The sequence below is a fragment of the Somniosus microcephalus genome, chromosome 10 (genome assembly GCF_052327205.1).
Source record: "Somniosus microcephalus isolate GS21.2 chromosome 10, FLI_Smic_1.0, whole genome shotgun sequence".
Lineage (NCBI taxonomy): Eukaryota > Metazoa > Chordata > Chondrichthyes > Squaliformes > Somniosidae > Somniosus > Somniosus microcephalus.
Genome location: NC_140996.1, coordinates 29,148,889 through 29,172,245, shown reverse-complemented (window position 1 = coordinate 29,172,245; position 23,357 = coordinate 29,148,889). Strand labels below are relative to the sequence as shown.

The following is a 23,357-nucleotide window of genomic DNA, read 5'->3' as shown; positions in this document are numbered from 1 at the left end:
CCAGTCAGGACCTGCAGTATTGTGGATTCCTGAGGCAGGTCCCAACTGAAGGAGGTGAACAGTGCTGTTGGGAGTGGAAGCTGCATGTCAATCCAGTGTATGCCTGCTGGCAACGTCTGTTAGTGCTCCATAAGTTTTTTTAAACTTCCCACGAACCCACTGGCAGATCAACTGTTTTTTCAGCAGTGAAGTTTTTTCATGAACAGTATTCACCTTACTTCATAGAATCATACCGCACATTCAGTCCATCATGTCTATGCTGTGGCTCTTTGAAGAGCTGTCCAAATAGTCCGACACCCCTGCTCTTTTCCCATAGCCATGCAAATTTTCCTTTTCAAGTATGTATCCAATTCTTTTTTGAAAGTTACTATCGAATCTGCCTCCACCATCCTTTCAGGCAGTGTATTCCAGAGCATAACTCGCTGCATAAAAAAAATTCTCATCTCCCCTCTGGTTCTTTTGCCAATTTCCTTCAATCTGTGTCCTCTGGTTACCGACCCTCCTGCCAGTGGGAACAGTTTCTCCTTATTTACTCTATCAAAACCATTGATAATTTTGAACTCCTCTACTAAATCTCTCCTTAACCTTCTCTGCTCGAAGGGGAACAATCCCAGCTTGTCTCGTCTCTTCTTATAACTGAAGTCCCTGGCATCAGTTTAGTAAATCTTCTCTGCACCCTCGTCAAGGTCTTGACAAGGAAGCTTCCTAAAGTGTGGTGCTCAGAATTGGACACAATACTCCAACTGAGACCTAACCAGTGTCTTAAAGGTTTAGCATCAATTCCTTGCTTTTGTACTCTATTCCTCTGTTAATAAAACTAAGGATCCCATATGATTTTTTAGCAGCCTTCTTAACTTGTGCTGCCACCTTCAAAGATTTGTGTACATATACCCCCAGGTTTCTGTGTTCCTGCACCCCCTTTAATATTGTACCATTTAGTTCATATTGCCTTCATTCTTCCTACCAACTGAGGCCTAACCAGTGATTTATAAAGGTTTAGCATAACTTCCTTGCTTTTGTATTCTATGCCTCTATTTATAAAACCAAGGATGCCATATGCTTTTTTAACAACCTTCTCAACTTGTCCTACTACCTTCAAAGATTTGTGTGTGTGTGTGTGTGTGACCACCCCCCCCCCACCACTCCCCCAGGTCTCTCTGTTCTTGCACCTCCTTTAAAATTGTACCGTTTAGTTTATATTGTCTCTCCACATTCTTCCCTCCAAAATGCATCACTTCACATTTCTCTGCATTAAATCTCATCTGTGATGTATCTACCCATTTCACCAGTTTGTCTATGTCCTCCTGAAGTCTGCTACTATCCTCATCCTTTGATTTTTTTTTGCCAAAATGCGAACTTTGAAATTATGCCCCGCATACCCAATGTTAAGTCTGTGTGTTATATTGCGAATTACTACACAGACCACAAGAGTAAACTTTAACAGGACTTTACTGGTTGAAGGTCAGGGCGGAACTGCCCAATAAATCATTACACAGCACTTATATACCGGTGTGGTCACCGCCGGTATTACAGTATACAGCAGCCAAGATAAAGTAGTGCAACACTTAAAATAGTTCTCTTAAAGGTGGAACGGTTACATACACTACAATCCTCCCTTTTTAGCTTACAATATACCTATTCCCCATTAAACATAACATCATAACATATATACCCAACTTCATGTAAAAACAGTTCACAGATTCAGTCTCTGCGGGAAACAGTTCACAGATTCAGTCTCTGCGGGAAACAGTTCACAGATTCAGTCTCTGCGGAGGCGCCTCCTGCGCTTCCTGACTCGGTCCGGATAACGCCTCGGTGGTGTAGTAGTTCTCGGTGGTGTAGTAGGTTCACGTTGCTGGGGTGACTCATCCAATAGTCCTTCACTGAACTTAACAGCTTGAACTTTCGTAACTTCAGAACCAGCCTTGCTGACTTCTAAAGGCTCGAGTACCTTGGGAAGTTTTCCTACTTCCAGACTGATTTGGCTCAGTTCAGAGGGACCACGTGCGTGACCTGGAAGGGGTGATAGTGGTTCAGATGAGTCATCATCTTCATCATCATGGGACAACTCACATGAATATACTAGATTGCTGTCCTCCTCAGTATCTACGTCCTCCAAATGGTTTATTATTCCTATTTTTGGAGCTTCAACTATGAGTGTGGCTGCGGCCTGTGCATTACTTGATTTGCAGCTATATTCACCAGAGTCTTTGGGTGTGAGATTTGTAATGGTAAGTTCTATCACATTCTTATTTTGTTTAAATTTGTAACGGTCAGAAGATTCGATTAAGCTCTGGTCTTTGTACCATCTGACCATCTTGGGAGTAAGTGTAAACTCACAGCTCAAAGTAGCAGAATGCTTCTCTTCCACTGTAATGTTCTGTAGTTCTTTGACTACCTTTGACGGAGGCTCTTTAATAGTCAGCCTTGCCTCAGATTTTGATTTCCCTGCAATAAACTGCAGCAAGCCGGTCATCTTACAAGTTGTTTTTTTCCAGAGTGAGACGATGAATAGTGCCACGATGCTCAATGTCCACATCTTCAGAAGCATGAAGAATTTCACCACTTAGTATCCATTTTGGAGACTTCACGTCAGCAACTGAAAGCTCACACTCAAAAATGGCGTCACTTGGCTCTGACACTTCCACATCACATATGGGTTTAATGATGGCAATTGATTGCTCTTCTACATATAACTTTGCTGCGCTTTGGTCATCTATGGCGTCGCACATGTAGTTGCCTTCATCTTCAAAAGCGACATTATTAATAACGAGCTTCCTGTACACATCTTCACTCACAATCTCATATTTATTACTGGGATGAATCTCTTTGTCTTTGTAATACCACTTGACAGCAGCATTTGACCTGGAAACCTTGCATTCGAAAATGACACGATGTTTCTCCATGTCAATCTTCTCTCTCAAGGGTTTCACAATTTTAACTGGCAATTCTTTAATTCGAAGCAAAGCTCTGGAAGTAGCGCTTTCAGCAACAAACTTGATCTCTGCAGCATCTTCAGTTTTTGTCTCTGCCCCCAATTCCCCGAGTGGCTTATTACTGCTGACACTGCTCACAAAAGGGTGCTCTTTCTTCTTAGCTTTCAACTGATCGATGAATTCGACATATTCCCTTTCTTGCTCAGCTTTGATTCGTTTGGCCTCCTCGCGCAGACGGTTTGTGTGTTCCTGCTCCATTTTCTCAATCAGCTGCTTCAGCTGTCTTTCCAGATTCTCCCACTCTGTGTCAAAGAACTTTCCAGGTGAAACAGCGATTTACTTGTACTTCTCGCAATCTAGTATACTGTATTCGCTGCTCACGATGCGGTCTCCTCTACATTGGGGAGACCAAACGCAGATTGGGTGACCGCTTTGCGGAACACCTCCGTTCAGTCCATAAGGGTGACCCCGAGCTTCCGGTCGCCTGTCATTTTAATTCACCGCTCCATTCCCACTCGGACCTCACCGTCCTTGGCCTCTTGTATTGTTCCACGGAAGCTCAACGTAAACTCGAGGAACAGCACCTCATCTTCCGATTAGGTAGTCTGCAGCCTTCCGGACTCAATATCGAGTTCAACAATTTCAGATCATAAGCTCGGCCCCCATTTCATTTTCTCTTGTAATTGTTCCACTCCTTTCCTCCCCCCCACCCCTTTCCTTTTGTTTCTCTCTCATACCTGGCAGCTATCTTTTGCCCTGCCAGTACACTTTACACCTAATCCCAGCCTATTACCATCTCGTCTAGCTTCTAATCTCTTTTACTTCTTTTGTTTCTTTTATTCTTTTGTCCGATCGCAGCCCTGCCTCCGATCTAGTTTCTTTTCTTTCCAGTTTTGAAGAAGGGTCCAACCCGAAACGTCAACTCAAATTTCTCTCCACGGATGTTGCCTGACCTGCTGAGTTTTTCCAGCATTTTCTGTTGTTATTTCGGATTTCCAACATCTGCAGTATTTTGCTATCATGTCCGAAAAACAACCGCTCAACACTAATCTCTGCTTCCTGTCTCTTAGCCAATTACGTATCCATGCTGCTACTGCTCCTTTAATCCCATGGGCTTCAATTTTGCTGACAAGTCTATTATGTGGCACTTTATCAAACATCTTTTGAAACCGCCCTATCCTCATCAACCCTCTCCGTTACTTCATCGAGGAACTCAATCAAGTTTGTCAAACACGATTTGCCTTTAATAAATCCTTATTAACCCATGTTTATCCAAGTGACAATTAATTTTGTCCTGGATTATGGTTTCTAAAAGTTTCCTAACCACTGACATTAGGCTGACTGGCCTGTAGTTATCCCTATCCCCTTTTTTTTTTTTTTGAACAGGAGTGTAACATTTGCAATCCTCCAGTCCTCTGGCACCACACCCATATCCGAGGAAGATTGTGGCTATTTCCACCCTGACATCCTTCAGCAACCTAGGGTGCATCCGATCAGACCAGGTGTCTTTACTACTGCTCAAAAGGGACTTTTCTATTTGTTTGTAGCACTGTATTAGGTGTCAGAGCAGAAGGATAGCCCATCTTGGAGCAACTGATTGAGGTTGCCAGCACTCACCCTATACAGTCAGCCACCAACCAAGGGATCTTCGTATCCTTGCCCCAGTGCACTGCAGAATTACTGACATCCCTTCCCTTCATGCCCCACAGTGACTACCTCTAGCTACCTCGTCACCTGAATCATTCTGTTGCTTCTACTAGCCACCAGTGTCTCCAAGCTGTGCCCTAATGCTGCTCCACACCCAGAGTTATGGATGTAAAAAGATAAAGGTAAAAAAAAACAGAAAAGGAGGAGTAACTAGTTAACGCAGAGAGATGGAAAAAGACATAGAAGGGAAGGTAACGAGAGATTGAAATGAAGAGAAACCAAAGTGATAGTGAAGGAGGACAGAGAGAAAGATACAGAAGTAAAAGCAGCGACTTAAGTGAAGATGGAGGGAGCAATTTACAGTGCATTTATGGTGCAACTATAGCATTGAGGCCATGCGGTTTCTGTTTCAAACCCACATTAAGTTACAATGTAAATGCACACTTAATCAGAGTTAGCCCACTCACTGGTTGCATCACAATGATCCTGCCGACTACTCCCAAAAAGGTATGGATATTCCTGCTTTAAGAGTTTAGGATACTGAAAAGTAAATCAGGTCCAGGAAACCAGGCAACTCTACTTTGCAGCTTTTGCCCATTTATGTATCTAAGCAGTTCTTCTACTTTATTTTACAGAAAAGATGACTGCTACTTGGGGCAAGACAAACAGTTAATGTCAACTACTGTGTTTAGCAGTTAAAAGAGGAAAGAAATTGCATTTATACAGCACCTTTCACTCTCTCAGGACATCCCTAAGTGCTTTACAGCCAATAAAAAGACCAAAAATAGTGAAACAATGGTACCAAGCATGGGATTTAAAAGATCCCAGTCACAGAAAGCACCTGGTGAAAATCTGATAAGTGTAAGATTATTACATCAACAGAAGTGTCCGGGCGAGCGACTGTAAAGGAAATAGCCATATTCCAAGAGATACACCACCCTATGAACGGAATTTTGACTTTATTAAAACATGAAAACTGGGTTTAAAAATCTAAAAGCCTCAACGACACAGGCTGCAAACAGAACACAGGCTTTTGCGATAAGATCAGTTGTTAACACAAGCTGTAAACACCATACAAGCTTTTGAAATGGGAATGGGTTATTGACAATAAAACAATGGCCCTATTGAAGCAAACCATTGGAGTTTCCAGAAAGTCTGCAGTTTGGGAGAAACACAATACCATTGCCCAAGTAAAGTGTTAAAAACTGACACTTCGAACAGAAACACAGAATATTAAAAAACCATGTGCCTTTGATAAAAGTAACATCAAATGAAAGACAGGAAACATAAGTCTGTGGTATAACCATTGAGATAGCTAGAAAACAAGTAAATACTCAGTTGAAGTGTTTTCAATTTACATATTGTAAAAAGCACCTACAGAAGACTTTGTAGATATGAAATCAAAAGATGCACCACGCAATCACATTGTGTTTGTGTTGAACTTGGAACACATAGGAGTCACGACGTCTGCTTCCAAACAGCTAGGTGATTTTAGAATTGAATGGAAGGCCTTCGATAAAAATGGCATCAAATAGATACATAAGTTATAACTGTTTTTTATGATACATTTTGAACACCTAAACAACAGACAGGGTTCTGAGAGTTGGCAGCTGAATGGACAATAAGAGTAGAAAGAATTCAATAGAGAATGACTAGAGATAATTAGCTTACATCAGCAGAAAACTTCAAAAAATAAACCACTAAAAAAAGGTATAAAAATAGAGCTTTTCAGATGGAAAGTCAGAAGTCACTGGAAAGGGCAAGCGATTCTCAACTTCAGAGGCAGGCTCTGTAAGTTTTTAATTCTGAGAATCTCGGGGATCAAAAAGGTACTCTTATTTGATTTTGGTGGATATTCTGGATTAGAAATAATAAGAAATGTAAAAATGTACGAAATTAAGATTTGAGAATAAGGATCTCTGAGAATAAGAAATGTAAGCTATTTGTATTTTGAACTGTTAAAGTCGCGATTGACTCACAAGCTGTTAACTGTATGTCGGCTCTTAAATAAAACTATATATTTTTAGAATTGTCTCAAATAGTATTTCTGTATCAAACTCGCAAACTCAATTTCTGTACAGTCTAGTTAAACTTATTAAAAGTGCTATCTGGAAGGCAGTAACATCTTCAAGTCGCTCCTTTCCTTTAGAGACAAATAGCCTGGACCTTTAGACCCAATTAAGCGTCTTATAGAATTCGGCTATCTCTAACTTTAGTTGAAGGTGAACGTCTGGGGAATACGCCTGATCGGGGGTAGCCCGAAAAGGGCTAGGACTAGTAATTATCCCTTCACGATGGCGGTTGTCGGGTCGGGCCCGCCAGCGATACTAATGGCGGCCTGAGGGGAAGCGCCAGCGAGCATAGCGGCCAGGAGGAGGAGGGGGGGGGGGGAGGATGTCGGGCGTGTCGCCGGGCCACCTGCTGCAGGGCCGGGCCGGACTGGCTCACTGGCCCACAACGACAAGGCCGAGCCCGGGGAGAGCGGGCCCAACCACACCGAGCTCGAGTACCACGACCCCAGCTCCCCACTAGTGCTCTGCAGCTTCCTGTGAGTCGCTGCCGGTGGGGGGGGGGGGGGGGGTGGTGGTGTGAGGGGACTGTCGAGGCCTGGGACGGGTGGACTTGCATTTCTATAGCGCCTGGTACGCCAGTGGTTGTGGGATTCAACAACAACTTGCATTTACACAGCGCCTTTCACATTGTAAAACGCCCCAAGGGCGCTTCACAGGAGCGCTCTGACAAAAAATTTCACACCCAGGTTGCTAAGGGGATTGGGGGAGGAGATAGTGGAAGGGCTTGCCATAATTTTCCAATCTTCCCTAGATGCGGGTGAGGTGCCGGAGGATTGGAAAGTGGCAAATGTGACACCATTGTTCAAGAAAGTGTGTAAGGACAATCCTAGTAACTACAGGCCGGTCAGTTTAACATCAGTGGTGGGTAAAGTTTTAGAAACAATAATCAAAGAAAAAATTAACGAGCACTTGGAGAGGTTTAAGCTAATTAAGGAGAGCCAACACGGGTTTGTAAAAGGCAGATCATGTTTGACAAATCTAATTGAGTTTTTTGATGAAGTAACAGGGAGAATTGATGAGGGGAATGCAATGGATGTTGTCTACATGGATTTTCAGAAGGCGTTTGACAAAGTACCACATAGAAGGCTGGTTAACAAAATTGAGACACATGGAATAGGTGGGCCAGTGGCAGTTTGGATAAGGAATTGGCTTCAGGACAGAAAACAGCAAGTTGTAGTAAATGGCTGTTTTTCAGACTGGGGGAACCATCCTTAAAGGTCAGTGCTGGGGCCACTGCTTTTTTTGATACAGGAAACTTTGTGCTATCCGGCACCCACGGGACCGAGCTACTGCCGTTGCCTCAAAACTTCCGGATAGACCAGCGTCAATGTTATCAGATAGGAGCTTTTCATCTCTGTATTTGACAACAAACACTGTTGCTCAGCAACAGCTTGTAAACACTCGGCCCTTACCTTGGAAGCGTCTCTGAAGCTGTTGCTAAGATACAGGGACGCTTTCTAGAGCCTGCCGTATCTGACCACAAACACTGTTGCTCAGCAACAGCTTGTAAACACTCGGCCCAGTAGCTTGGAAGCATCTCTGAAGCTGTTGCTAAGCTACAAAGACGCTTTCCAGAGCCTGCCTGTGAACAGAATGCTAGGAGAAGAAAAAAAACCTAACCAAAACGGCTGCTGATTTCTGCCGTTAGATCGAAGTTGCCGGACATTCAACCTCCGGATAGCACAAAGTTTCCTGTATATATAAATGATCTGGATATTGGAATATACAGAGTAGAATTTCTAAATTTGCCGATGACACCAAACTTGGGGGAGTGGCAAACAGTGATGATACCAATCGATTGCAACGGGACATAGAAAGGCTAGCAGAATGGGTAGACAAGTGGCAGATGGAATTTAATACAGAGAAGTGTGATGCATTTTGGCAGAAGGAACAGGGAGAGGCAATATACACTTAATGGCACAGTTTTAAAGAGTGTGCAGGGACAGAGGGACCTGGGAGTTAATGTGCATAGGTCCCTGAAGGTGGCAGGAGATATTGAGAGAGTGATTAGCAAAGCATATGGGATCTTGGGCTTCATAAATAGAGGTATTGAGTACAAAAGTAGCAAAGTTATGCTGAACCTTTATAAAGCGCTGGTGAGGCCACAACTGGAGTATTGCGCCCAGTTCTGGTCACCATACTTTAGGAAGGATGTGAAGGCACTTGAGAGGGTGCACATGAGATTTAACAGAATGGTTCTGGGGATGGGGGGATCTTAGCTACAAGGACAGGTTGGAGAAGCTGGATTTGTTTTCATTAGAGCAAAGGAGGTTGAGGGGTGATTTGATAGAGGTGTACAAGATTATGACGGGTTTGATGTGCTAGACGGGGAATGGCTGTTCCCACTAGTTGATGGTACAAGAACTAGGGGACACAGGTTTAAGGTTTTGGGCAAGAGATACAGGGGGGATGTGAGGGAAAACTTTTTTATGCAGCGAGTGGCGAGGACCTGGAACTCGCTGCCAACGGAAGTGGTAGAAGCGGACACACTCAATGTTTTCAAGGGGAGACTGGATAGGCACTTGAGGGAAAATAAACTTGCAGGGCTATGGAAATACAGCGGGGGATCCTTCTGTGCCGTTATGACTCTAAAAGGGTTCTTTTTTTAAATTACACAATCCCTCAGATTACACAAGGTAGAATGGAAATAACTGAAGTAGAGTTGTTTAATGGAGTTTCTTTGTACACTGACAAGTTGACCCAAAGTGCTGTCACATAAATTAAAAAACTACAGATGTTCGGAATCTGAAATAAGAACAGAAGTGAAAATTGTCTGCATCTGATACGCTAACCTGTTTTTTTCTCTTTTCAGATGCCAACATACCAGCTATATATTTCCAGCATTGTGTTTTTTTAAAAATTTTGTTCTCAAATATCATTGCCAAGTCAGTTTATTAAGTGAATAGTCTAGTTATCAATTTGGCACAGGTGTCACTTGTAAAAAGTGTTTGTCAAATAGAACAAATGAATAAGTGGTAATACAAATGTTAGACTCAGAAACACAGGGGTTGGGCTATGCAGTATTGGAGAATGTTGAGGAAAAAAACAAGCTGCTGCCCTGACACATGCTCAATCCTTTTATACAATGGGAGCGAGGCTAACACATGGATTGGTGCCACCAAATTTCAATGAGTAGTGGCATCGTCCACTATATGACTTCCTCAAAACACTGATTCAGCCTAGCTCAGCTCCAGTGTGGAAGGTCACAATTGATGACGAATATGCACTTACTGCCCAAGAAATCTCAATTGTATGTTGTAGCTTTGTTGGCATATATAAACATTTATTGTTGCAACTAAATTCTTGTCTTTCGTGTTTCCTACTTAAAACAAGGCAGCAAGAATTGCAGGAGAGTGCAGTAATCTGAAAACATCGGTTTTCATTTAATTAATTTTAATTTCATTCAGAGTTCCAGCATATACAGATTTTTTAAATTTGTTTTCTTATACAGTAGTATGTTGTAAAAAGAAAACAGAAAAGGAACAGTCGTGTTACGCAAACTCAGTTTCCTTATACTCCATGCTTTGCATCAACATCATATTCATGCCTCCTTCAGAGGTTTAACCACAAGCTTTGGGGGGAGAATTCTTTTTTAAACTAATAAGTAGTTTTTGATGTTCTATATATTAATACAAGAAAGAATAAATACAGAAGAATATGTTTCAAGAAAATACATCAAGTATTTAGGATGTTATCTGATCATATCTTTGCAGGTTAGGGACTTACTTGCAGAAGAAATTCCTCTGCAAAATCCTTGCTTTGTGTCAGCTGACTCTATAATCCTCATCTAACATTATAATAATGAAAAAAACCATGCGCGGGAAACCGGCACTTCCGTTCCCCTGAAAGGGATTCAGAGGTGGAACGCGTGCGCAGGAGAGAGGCAGCGCGTGCGCATCGAACTTACGTTTTTTTTTTTGCAGGTTCTCCCGGGAAGGTAAGTCTCCAGAAGTTAGACATGTAAAAAGCAGTCGCAAGGCCTGCTTTTAACAAGATAAGTGGTGAATTAATTAAAATTAAAACATTTTCCCCACAGGTTTATTATTTTTAAATATTTTAAAAGAAAGGTAAGTTTATTTTTAGCCCCGTTAGAAAATAAAATTATTTTTTTCAAAAATTTAAATTATTGTTTAAAATAGTTATTTCATGTAATTTATAGTTTATTTAAAAAATGTGATTTAAAAAAAATTTATTTGAAGATTTAGTGATGTTTTGGGGCTTATAGTATTTATAGGTTTGACAGGTCTTACTTATGAATGAAGCATTCCCTGCTACCATTGGCTCTCCATGGCCCACGTGATTCCAGGGGACGCATCGAACTAACTGCGCCCCTGGGATACGCAAGCACTGTGCGCCGGCAGTTGGAGGAGGCCCAGGATCGCAATTCCACGGGGGCCCACAGCTCAACGGCCGGCGCGCTAAGTGCAGGTCGGGGGCTTACACCCGCGGGAAGCCCCGGACCCGAATTTCTGGGCCGGAGAAATTCAGGTGGCTGCGCCACCCGTTAGCGCCTTAAGAGGGCGCTAAGTGGGTCGCAAGCCACTGGCCACGCCTCCCGCTAAATTCCGCGGGACGCTAATGGTGGCGCTAGCCGTTAGCGCTGCGCCGCTACCGATGACGTCATCGCTGTGCGCAGCGCCCCACTGACGCCCCGGCTGCGATATTAGGAAGCGCTCCCTGATTTACCGCCGGACGCTATGTGCGACCGGTTCAGGGGGGCCTACCTGCGGCGGTAGAGGTGCAAATTAAATGAGGTGCGGGGCAGCCATTTTTGTTGTTGGCCGCCTGCCAACACCTCTCTGCGCTCCCGTCCCCCCGGCCTCCTGACCCCCCCCCCCCCGCGGAGTGCCAGCTGTGTTCCAAGAGCCCGGCACTTCTCCTCAGTGCCGGGCTCTTTTGCTGGCACTTGCGATCCACGGGGGCCCAGCTGGGCCCCAGATCGCGCTGTACAAGGCCCCTCTCCTTTAAGAAGGGGAGGAAGGCCTGCAATACCGCAGTGCGATGTGCCGCAGCGTGTGGTGCTGCGGCATGTTGTGCAACGATATTCAGTCGCCGCGCCCCAAGAGGGATGCGGGGCGCCTCCAGTAGCGCCGCGCTTCCTTTTGGGGCGCTCCAACTGAATTTCCGGCGGGCGGCCGCGAATGCTTCCGGGGCGCTACTTTTAGCGCCCTGGCGAGGCTGGCGCCCCAAACAGGGCTATAGTCAATTTCTAGGCCTTAGTGTTGGATTAAATCCTGACACTAGAAAATACATTGACAGCATTAAGAGGTCCACTGCTTTGCGTTAAATAGCTAGAGAACAGGAGAACAAAAACAGCTAGCAAAAAATGGTCAAACTATGACCAATCACCATAAAGACTTCCTATGCCTTACTACACCAAATTGTAACCAAAGGCAATATAGTTTCCATCATTCTGAAATGGTTTAGAATGAACTTGATGGACAGTATTGTCCTGTACATTTCATGAGTTACTGCAGAAGGACCTCTTTTCCAAGGCTCGTCTCCTGCCATGGAACCTATGTGGACAGGATTGCCACTCTTCGATATGACTATAACACCGCAGGGCCAATTCTGCAACTTGTACTTCATCTAGTGAAGCTCTACACCAGCAGCGAAGCCTCAGAAAATGGCCCCTTTGGTTTAATGCCCAGCTTGAATGAAAGGCACTCCTGGAGAATTCAAAATTTTCTTCAGTGAATTGCAAGTTGATACACAAACTGGCTCTGCTAATTACCTGAATCTCCTTTGCTTAGAATTACCTTTTGAACCAAAAATTAAACAAGTATGTCGATGTACCAGTTAATTTTTTAGAATTTGGTTCTATGTACAGGATGAAATACACTAACCTCTGTTTCCAGGTTCCATCAAAAATGTGATAACATAAATTACCAGAGAACTGAAAACATAAAATTAATAACTGACAATTTTTAGACTAGTGAAAACCGCAATTTGTTGTCAAATAGCATAACTTGATGGTCTCTCACCCAGAGAGTGGTGAACCTGTGGAATTCTCTACCACAGAAGGCAGTGGAGGCCAATTCATTAAATATATTCAAGAAGGAGTTGGATATATTTCTTAAGGCTAAAGGGATCAAGGGATATGGGGAGAAGGCAGGGACAGGGTACTGAATTTGGATGATCAGCCATGATCTCATTGAATGGCGGAGCAGGCTCGAGGGGCCGAATGGCCTACTCCTGCTCCTATCTTCTATGTTTCTATGTATGTTTCTATGGTAATAGATAGGTTGCTAATACCATAAGGCTGGGAAACGATTCCCACTAGTCAGGTGGCCGGGTAACAATGAATAAACATTTTTTTAAATTACAAAGATGCTTCTTATTACAAACATTGCAACTGGAACATTTTGAATTCTCTTTCCCATTCTGGGAGGGAAAAAGGGAAAAGAACAAGTAAATAAATAAATTCCAGTGGAACACTGATGCCACGGGGCTTTGTATCTGGAATTTCTTGAACACAACTATTACACAGATGATAAAACACACCATAATCTGCAACAACAAAAAAACAGGACTCTGATTTCTGAATTCAGAGTATTTTTTCATACAAAAACACAAAAGTTCCCACCCTTGAAAGAGTTCAGATCCAAGTACGCAAAAATAAACATGAAACATATTTTCAACTTATGCATTTGAACCAAGTGGAAAATTACTCACAGGAAACATGCCAAGCAGTTGAGTGAAATTATAAAATGTGCAGTTCAGGAAAAAAAATGCCATCGTGTAAAATATGCATCATGCAGTTTATGCAAGGTACATGCATCCTTTCAGAAAACACTTTCCACACTTATGAGCAAATAGATTGTGAAAAAAAATCAGCTCACCAAGAACGAGGAAGATCCACCAAAGCCAATACTGACCGTTGAAATAGCCATTGAAATAATCAGAAAACTGAAAGAGAAAAATACAAGGTTATAAAATAATCACACTTGTACAACAATGAAGTTTTTTCTATCCTTTTTAATAAGTTACAGCATATTGTGCGAAATAAACATGGTACAGTACTGCAATTTTGAATGATCATATTTTTATTTGTGAAAGCGTTTAATGAAGTGGTTTGGTGGCGTGTTGGATGGTGGGAGTGTGCAATGGGTTTTCTCCGTTTTCATTTGGCTTCACCATTTGGGGGGAAAATTGCTTGGCACTTTTTGCTTTCTTAGGAAAAGATGTTGTAAATTCAAGTTTAGACAGGTTTTGAATTGGCAGTAAGCATGAAGGGAAAACAGAACAATGGTCTGAAACAGGATTTCACTGCTTTGGACAAACATGTAGCATTCTATAGTAAAGGTACTTAAAACCTACACAAAGCCAATAATCCTGTATCTGTAAACAAGAGTATAGTTAAAACATGATCCTATGATTTTACAACAAGAGTTTTATATTTGATATTATGCCTCCCATTAAATTTGAGACAACATTTAATTTTATAGTCTATGTTTACTTTGTCAGTACTTTTTCCTGAATATCAAACCAGAGGAGACTAGCTACAACGAATGCACTCCAATGAAGATATAAAAACAATCCTCTCAGGTAAAACTTGGTTTATGGATGCAAATTTTCCACAGTCCCATGCTGCTGGAAGAGCCTTGCATGCAGCCAACACATTTTGTAAAATTGAAGGCGTGCTGCCCTCAGCTTTCTGTCCAATTACTTCAATGCACAGAAAATCATGAGCAGTGTGCCCACGATTTTCTAATATGAGCTGGCTGTGTGCCAAGCCCTGCTGGCTGCATGGGATTTGGAAAATTTACCCTATCGTGTTATCATATGATCATTGGTCCATAATCAGGGTCTACGCACTTGATTCTCTATAATCTGTTACTCCTTTTGCTTTGTTATTGAATGAGCAGTCAGTTTGCTTGCTTTACCTTGTTGTCACTGCTTACACAATGCCACGATACAGCCACTAACAAAATCAAATCTCTGACACAAGAATACAGCATCCCACTGTTCTAGATATTAACACCACATCCATATTAGTTTAATCGTATCAGAGTGGGATGTTACGATGACCTCCTGAAAGAAGAGCTTTTGACCTTAAGCACCCCCGCTGCTAATCACTGCCAAGGATACCAGTCCCATAAAGGCCTCAAACTCATTAAAGTCTTTTACTTTTCAAACTAGACACTCCAGCATTCAGTTCCCAGCAGAGTTCAACGTGGCTAAATGAACCTGAAAGCAGAATTTCAACTCTTCCTGTTAATGGCTATGCTATGATGGTTTGACTCTGCATGATGTGAGAAATCTCAAAAGGCAGCTGGAGGACAGGACTGATGGTATGGGGGACAGGTACTGCTCCTTCCTAGAAACCAGACTGCATGCATCAACGATCAAAAGAAAAAAGGTTAATCAGCCACCCCACTGTGGTCACTATTCAACACAAGTCAAAATGTCTTGTAAGGTTTTTGTTGTGTATTTATTTACATTTTCTGCTACGGATCCTTTAAATTCCTTTACCCCTTACTTTTCTCTCCTATACAACCATTATAAAGGGCATTATCCCACTGAATTTAAATGGAGCAACAAAAGCTTGTCAGACTGTTTATAGTAGTACAGTACTACATTGTTACTTTGTTATGGAAACTGCCCTTTGAGTACTATAACATTAAAATCTCATTAAACTAAATGAGAAAATGAACAATCTCAGAAGTAAAGCAACTGTAGCTTCAAACTGTGAGCCCCAAATGGACAAATTGAGTACGGTCTAAAAGGCCTAAATCTATGGTCTTATTGAAAACACTGAAAATGAATTTCTATTCCACCATAGTACCATAGCAACTTAAAATACGAGCAGCCCTCTTGACATTTCATCATTTCAATGAAACAAATGAGTAAGTCACTTTCCAGTTGGCATCACCTCTTGAACACGTATTACTTGACATTTTGTTTAAAAACAGTCAAGTACTTTCTTTTAAGATGCTTCACCTCTTCCCCAGTAGCAATCTAGAACACAAATGTGCAATACATCCTTATGATCAAAACATTTCAATAGTAGCTGGAATTGAACTGGGATCGTATTACATTTTGGGGAAACCACAAAAATGAACAACCTTCCTTTAAGACATGTTAGATATTAGTCGGCATCGCTCCACATGGTGCTGTGCTCCCGAGTGATGCATAAGGTCTGCAAATGCGTCAGAGTGCCAATCGTTTTAACCAATACTATACTGGAAAAGGGAATAAGATGTGCGCACTCCTAGCAAGACTTGAGGGAACGGCTGATTTGTAATTTGGTGCGTGAAAGAAACTCTTCGAAGGGTGACACTACAAGGTAGGGAATCTTCTTCTCATTCAGCATCCTATGAAAACTGCTGGAGCCTGAATCAATGGTACAGGAAACTCTCGATTTACCGGCACTTAAATAACCGGAAATCTCTTGTTAACCGGCAAAATTCAGAAGTAGGTTCAGGTAAGTTTTACTTCATATTAGTGGCCGTTCCTGGATTTGTGGCCTGTGCTGTGCAACAAGGACGCTTGGTCTGTGGCTGGGGTTCCTGCACCTGTTGCCATGCCACAGGGACGCCTGGATCTGTGGCTGTGTATGGAGCTCTCGTACCTTTTACTATACCTCTCTGTAATCCGGACTTTTTGATAAATCGGCACCACGCCGGTCCCGTCGGTGCCAGATAAAAAAAAAGTTTCCTGTACTTAGCAGAAGGAAGACGGAGACCCTTGCCAAAAGCAGCAGCAACAACAGGTACAAACATACAACAAAAGACAGACAGAAAAAGACCAGCTGGTCCATCAAATCTGTCCCATTCAGCCGTGTTGCAACTAAGTAACATGCCCACACCACATCTCCCACCATGTGACGGGACCAGAACTGGACGCAGCATTCTAGATGAGACCTAACCAAGGTCTTCTACAGAGAGACAACAGTGCTCTTTGTTTTATATTGGATTATCCTAGCTATACATCCTAATATCCTATTTGGTATCACTCTTGGCACGGATTGTGGACCTTTAGAGACACAAGTCAAAACTCTAGTGCATGGTAAAGGTGCCCCAAGTAATAATTTTGCAGATACTGTTAATGAACACTTTGTTAAGGATGCCCAGAAAGCAGCCATAGAATAGGTTTTACAGAGTAAGTGGGTTTCCTGCTGGCGAGGTAATAACAGTAGAGAATATATTCAACTAGCCGCTTGACAAGTCTCTGCGTGAAGACTAATTTTCTTCCAATTTTCAGAACATAATTGGGAGAGTCTATATAAGTGTCAAGTGCTCTTATGACCATATACATGGTGGAAATGGCATTCCAGCTTCAATTCATGAGGGAGTGGATAAAAATGAAAGGATCACTAATTTTTGCTGTAAGTGAAAATGGGACACTATCAGATCCCAGATCAAATAAGGCCGATAAACAACCAATACTTGCATCTCACTAATCTGGTGAACTGCAACAAACAATATAGGCTTCCATGACAAATATGTGAATTCACAAGTGCCAAAATAATTGAAAGGATGATGCATCAAATTTATGCTGAACAAAAGCGAGGTCCAAATTAGAGACAAGCAGTGGCCTTTAGGGACTTAATTTCCAGGTGACCATCACAAAGTCAATGACCAGAGAATGGATTTTAGACTCAGGTTAACAAAATGTTGTAGATATCCAATAACATAAGGTATACCACAAAATAAATAACTGATAACCCGAGATGAAAACCAATGCACAAACTTCTTCGGCTAAGTATTGCAAGTTCAGCTCATGGATACTTTGCACGAGGCAAAGTATGTACAACAGCTGATGATAGACCTTTGTCTAGTAATCACACCCCTCTCCAGAGTCAAGTGGATGCTGGCTTGGTAGAGATGCAAGTTACAATTTGAAAGTTTAGAGAGGTGTTCTTTGTTGTGGGGAGGTCAGATTGGGACAGACACTGTTCAACACCAAAATGTCCAAGATGAGAATAGGATCTATGAGTTGAGAAAGGGGATCTGTGTTGTGGGGAAGTATGATCAGGTAGGCACTATCCAAGAACCACCATTTATAACACCAGAATGAGGTTACAAAGAATCACTTTTGCTTCCTCTGTTCGGATTTTCTATAGAAGCTGCAAACAGTGAAAATGCAAACAGAAACAATTGCATCCATAGAAAAAAAGCATTTAGCCTCCAGATTGACATCCTAGATTTCACAGCAGAAGCGATAGACTGCCCAGTGATGCAAAACGATCGATTATCAAGTAACCCCATGCCTATAAGATTTATTAGACCATCTCTCATTGTGAATTTGGGAATCTTGCTACATCCCCAAAATAGAAACCCCACAGTAAGAGTGAAAAATCGCCATGGGAATTACCCATAGGCTATATGATTCCAAACGGGACCAACATTTCAAACCTAGCTTAGGATCAATAGGAGCCCACATGGTAGTGTGGTACTCACTGACATTGACTGATGTTACTAGATGGCTTTTTCTTTTATCAGTAACGCTTGTTATCAAAGTCAGTGGTATCAAATCTTTGTCGCATGGTGTGGATTGAGAAAATGGCAAAAGTCTGGGCCAGCAAAATCCCTCATACAATGCACCCTAATCCACAGTATTGGAGCTACAGCCCAGGCATTTCATGCAGCACCAGGTGAATCTCCATCCAGCACTGTTTGCTGCCACACAATGGTCGGACAGTCCTTGCCAGAACGATCAGACTGATGCCTTCAATGCAGTAGGGTAGGTGCACAGTTCAGTGTTACTAGTGAAATTTGACAATACTAAAGCAGAAGAATCATGTGCTGGCATCCATGGATGAGGTGTTGCCTGGAGGGGTGCTTGATAATGGCCGATAAAAAGCTTGCAGTGGCGTCCGGCTGTTATCAGGTTCATGGGTGCACCTTAAGGCATAACTGGCATAAAAAAGACCCCTCTTGTTAATAGTGCTTCTTTTAAAAAAAAATCTCCTGTTACAATTGGGGCATATGCTATAGCCTGTCCAAGTAAGTACAAGCTGTGAACTCTGGCCAGATGGAGCAGAATGAGAGTCATGCTAGGGCAACTTGCATTTCAGATACCAGTCATGCTTCTCTGCCACAGTGAAGGCTAGGTTGTTTTTTTCAACAATGTTTAACCCTTAATGGTACTAGAAGTTGGCAAACTTGATGGCTGGTGTTAACCAGAATATTGCATTGGTCGCTGTGTAAACAGCGTGCCAGTCAATGCACTTAAGTTGCTATCATCTGGAGGAGGGTCATCAAAGCTGGAAGTGTCAAATTATGCCAATAATTAAGTGATAAAAACAGAAAACAAAAAATTAAAAACACCCTCACCATTCCCCAAAGTCAGTGTCGCAGTAAGCCTTATCAGAAGATCCCAGGTTCGATTCATGGTCCATGTTGAGTCAGTTGATTTCAGTTGGGCCAATACTTGGGGCACTATAACTAGTTCCCCACTCCTGACCACTATCCAGTGACTTCTGCTGAAAAGTCACTGTATGCAAATTGTCAGATGAAAAGTTTCAGGCTTGACTGTGATGCTCTCTGTAACATAACAGCCTGCTAACACTCACGTTCTAGGCTTAGACATGAAGAATGGTCACTTTGGCAAAGTACCAAAGACCCATGCAACCACACCTCAGCACCAGTCAGTGCCTTCATAAATGTAGGGAAGCAAAATGAGAGAAAAAAAACAAATACAAACTTTATAATAGACAAAAAAAAGCAAGGCACGATGAGCAGTAGAAAAGGGAGCTTGAATGGAATGGTGGAATTTTCAAATCATAGCAAAAACTTTTGAAGGATCACTGCACGTTATTCTAATGTGGGAGTGGGATACCATGGAGGGTGCGGGTTGATATCAATAACAGAATAAAGGATGATCATCCCTTTACATGATTTCCCCAGAATGTGATCCGATGTCGGCTCAACTCCAGCTATGTGTGGTGGTTGTCAAATGAAGATGTATGTATGCATGTGTCTTCTTATGTGAAAAGACTCGTTACAAATGTGCTAATCTGAATACAGTGCCACTAGTTTTAATAAAGTGGGCAAGACTGTACCCACAAGGCAGCACCTACTTTAAATAACAAGGAGGAACAAGAGCAGGAGACCAGTAATAGTGTAGTGATTATATTACTGGACTAGTAATCCAGCAACTGTACTGTCAATCCAGGGAACGCCAATTCAAATCCCATCACGACAGTTTGAGAATTTGTATTTAGCTTAACAAAAAAAAACAGAAATAAAAGGCTGGTATCAGTAAAAAGTAACCAGAGTTATTGCATTGTTGTAAAAACCCAACGGATTCATTAATGTTCTTTACGGAAGGAAACTTGCCGTCCTTACTCAGCATGGCCTATCGGCGACATCTCACACCAACCTGGTTTACTCTTAACTATCCTGTGCAATGGCCGAGCAAGACACTCGGTTGCATCAAACCGCGACAAGGTTTTCGTCCATGCCGAGATTGAATTAAAAAAAGGTACAAAACCACAATGTTGTTATGCAATATTACTATATGAACAAAAACCACCTATGGGTTTCTGATGAACTGGTAAACTCTGCAGTTCTCTACTTAGCTCTGTTGATTTTTGCGCATTATTGAAATTTAGAATCTGTCTTCAACAAACTAACAACCTTTTTGCTTTCCTTTCCTTGGCTCCTCTTTTTAAATCTCTACTCCCAATGAATTATATTGTAAAAGATAGACCACTTTTATTGTTATCACTTATTGCAGTAATTATTAGTATTTAATCCAATTTATAATTGTTGTGATTTCAAGTTTATTACAGTAAATTTTCATCATGGTTATACATGCTCTGAAGTGAAACTCTCACCAATGTTTTCTTGAACAGTGCTTGTTCACATCAAGGTTCATCCCGACAACTTCTCCCATCGTGGAGTTACACTTTATAAAAGGGGAGTAAACTGACGAACTGCCACTGATATTAGTCTAAAGATTCAGTTATTATAGACCTTAGTAACTTAGAAAAAGAGCACCACCTCACCACTTTCGAACAAATGAATTTTAACCCTGCACCAACAGTTCCTATACCTTTCACAACACTGCCATCCATTGCTGGAAGTCTGCAACTGCTGCCACCAGATCTGGGCCTTCTGAAACTGGTGACATCTACTGCCAGAATTTAACAACAGCTTATGCTGCTGTATCATCAATCCCAGACTTTTGTGTCCATTAATACCAAAACTCATTCTATAGCCATTCGGACTGATCCACAGATGAATGTGTCTTCATCACTGCTTTTTTATAAACCACCTTTCATTCATTCTTGCCACAAGCTCTGCCATTTTATGCAAACTATAACTGTGGTTCTCTCATTTTTCATATTGTATCACACACCCTGCCTTAATGCAACTGTCAGTTTCACAATCTGGAGTTCTGACATAAAAATAAAACTTAACCGGCATCTATATAGCACTATTCATGCTGAAGAACCTCTCCGAGCACATTATAATGGAAGGGCTGGTCAATTCGCATTAAACTGAAGGGGGCAGGTAGGAAGAGGAGATAAAGTGATCGTAGACAAAGAATTTGGTGTTTAGGACACTTTGAAGAGAGGCAAAGAGGTGTCAAGGTAAACTGGTTTCGAATAAAAATTCCAGAAAGCAGTGGTGTTCAACCTCCACCACAAGTATATTTTTAAAAACAGCAACAATTTTTTTCAGCAGTATTAATCCTTTATACACTCATGAAACAAACTGATAAAATGCTACTTACTCGTACAATCAGGATCCATTTTATCAGAGACAATCCAAACCCACAAATTGCACCATAACGGCCTGCTATGGTGTTGGTGAGGCAGAATGACAGACAAAAGCCAATCCAGTTAAACAGGAATGCCACTGCAGAAATAAAATAAATATTTGTAAATTTTCAACAATTAGCACAATTATAAACCTTGTCCAAAAGACTTGCTGTATTTTAAAATGTACGGAAGTTAAAATGAATTGGTTAAGTTTTTTTTTTAAACTGAGCGTATCTACTCTTGAATGAAGGGCACACACCTTCAATTATATGCAAGGATCTGTGCTTGTGTTGACATCAGGGTGATGGCCTGTTTCCAGGTCTCTCTCAATGTCCACATTGACAAGCCACCAATCTGATTCAGCAAGACCCTTCCATCACATAAAGCAACACCAGTGGGGTGGTTTCTTGGTTGATTATTTATTTTTTAATTAAAACTCTTGGGCCTAAAAATTCGGTCGCTTTGTGCCTCCTGTTAGTGCCCTAAGAGGGCGCTAACGGGGCGCAAAGCAATTAGCGCCTGGGCGCGGCGCCGCCAATGCCTCCCACGAAATTCAGCGGGAGGTTAGCGGCGGCAGTAACCGCTAGCGCCCCGCGGCGCTGCGTCGCCAAAGACGTCATCGCCGTGCGCAGCGCCCTGGCCGTGATCTTCGGTAGCGCCCCCTGACGTACCGCCGGACGCTATGTCCGACGGGGTCAGGGGGGGTCTACCTGCGGCCGGGGCGGCGCTAATTAAAGGGAAGGTGCCGGGCGGCCATTTTTGTTGCTGGCCACCTGCCAGCACCTGCCCCCTCTTTTGCCGGCACTCCGATCCCTGGTGGCCCAGCCGGGCCCCAGGTCGCGCGGCGCAAGGCCCCTCCTCTTCAAGGGGAGGAAGGCCTGCAGTACCAGTTTAAGAGATATTCATGTTTGAAGTTGCATAACACAAGCATATATTAACAATTAATTTACTTTCAATTAGTTAAATACAAACTGCCTTTACTCATCTCCAATGAAACCATATGTAAGTCACACTTCAGTATAAAAATAAATATATTGCATTGCAGTAATAAGTTTAAAAAAATCCATATTTTAGTTGCACTCAATTAGATTCTTTGTTGGCCTTTTTTAGTTAGTAGATACTGGCCCTGAAATTGCGGTCGGCGGCATAGCTACGGAGTTGAGCGCAGCGTACCGGCCCATGGATCCGAGGGACACACCGTGTGGCGGTGCTCCAATCAGGAACAAGAATTAGGAGCAGGAGTAGGAGTAGGCCAGTCAGGGGAAACAATCTCTCAGCTCCCCTCAATCCCCCTCAGAATGTTTCAATGAGATCACCTCTCACTCTTCTAAACTCCAGAGAGTATAGGCCCAATCTACTCAAACTCTCCTCATAGGACAACCCTCCTCAATCTCTCCTCATAGGTCATCCCAGGGATCAATCTAGTGAGCCAAACAGAAGGTCTCTCATTCACCCCAGTCTGGATTTACATTCTTAGAATTAGAAATGAATTTGGGGGAAAATTATCAATAGACCAGAAGCAATCATACGATACTGCAGGCTGCTTAACTACTTTATTCAAGCAGAGATGTACATTTGGATAATATTCAACTGAACTTTTGGGGGTTTGCTAATCCCTCAGGCAGGCTCAGTGTAAAGGGCAAACATATTTATAGCAATTTAAACAAATCATGACGGTGTCCCCTTACACTGCACAGGCAGGCTCCTACGCCTGTTCGCACCAGCCGTAAAATTTTCATGCGTAATTGCTGGGCAGTTGGTGGGCAATTAGCCCAACTCTGCGCCAGCAATGAGGATAATAGTGTACACTGTCATACCGACTGCAAATTCTGCCCCACTATTTCATCTCTTGGGGTAAATATATATTTTTTAAAACTCGTGTCTCTCTTCCAGTAAATGTCTGATTTTTCTCCCGAGTAACGTCTCCCTCTTTCTGTTCTTGTTTGTCATCCCCACCTCCCTCTTTTTCTGTATATATAACTCTCA

The 23,357-nt window shown here is 42.3% G+C and overlaps 1 protein-coding gene across 2 annotated transcripts in view; it reads right to left on the bottom strand.

Moving 5' to 3' along the window:
• Nucleotides 1-23,357, bottom strand: part of ndfip2 (Nedd4 family interacting protein 2) — a 110,146-nt gene that overhangs the window by 23,542 nt on the left and 63,247 nt on the right. For both annotated transcript variants that reach the window (XM_085998548.1, XM_085998549.1), the window contains 2 exons: nucleotides 21,344-21,468; nucleotides 13,498-13,564 (listed from right to left, as the gene is read on the bottom strand). In XM_085998548.1, coding sequence (XP_085854674.1) covers nucleotides 13,498-13,564; nucleotides 21,344-21,468 — 192 coding nt within the window. The remainder of the gene's footprint in view (nucleotides 1-13,497; nucleotides 13,565-21,343; nucleotides 21,469-23,357) is intronic.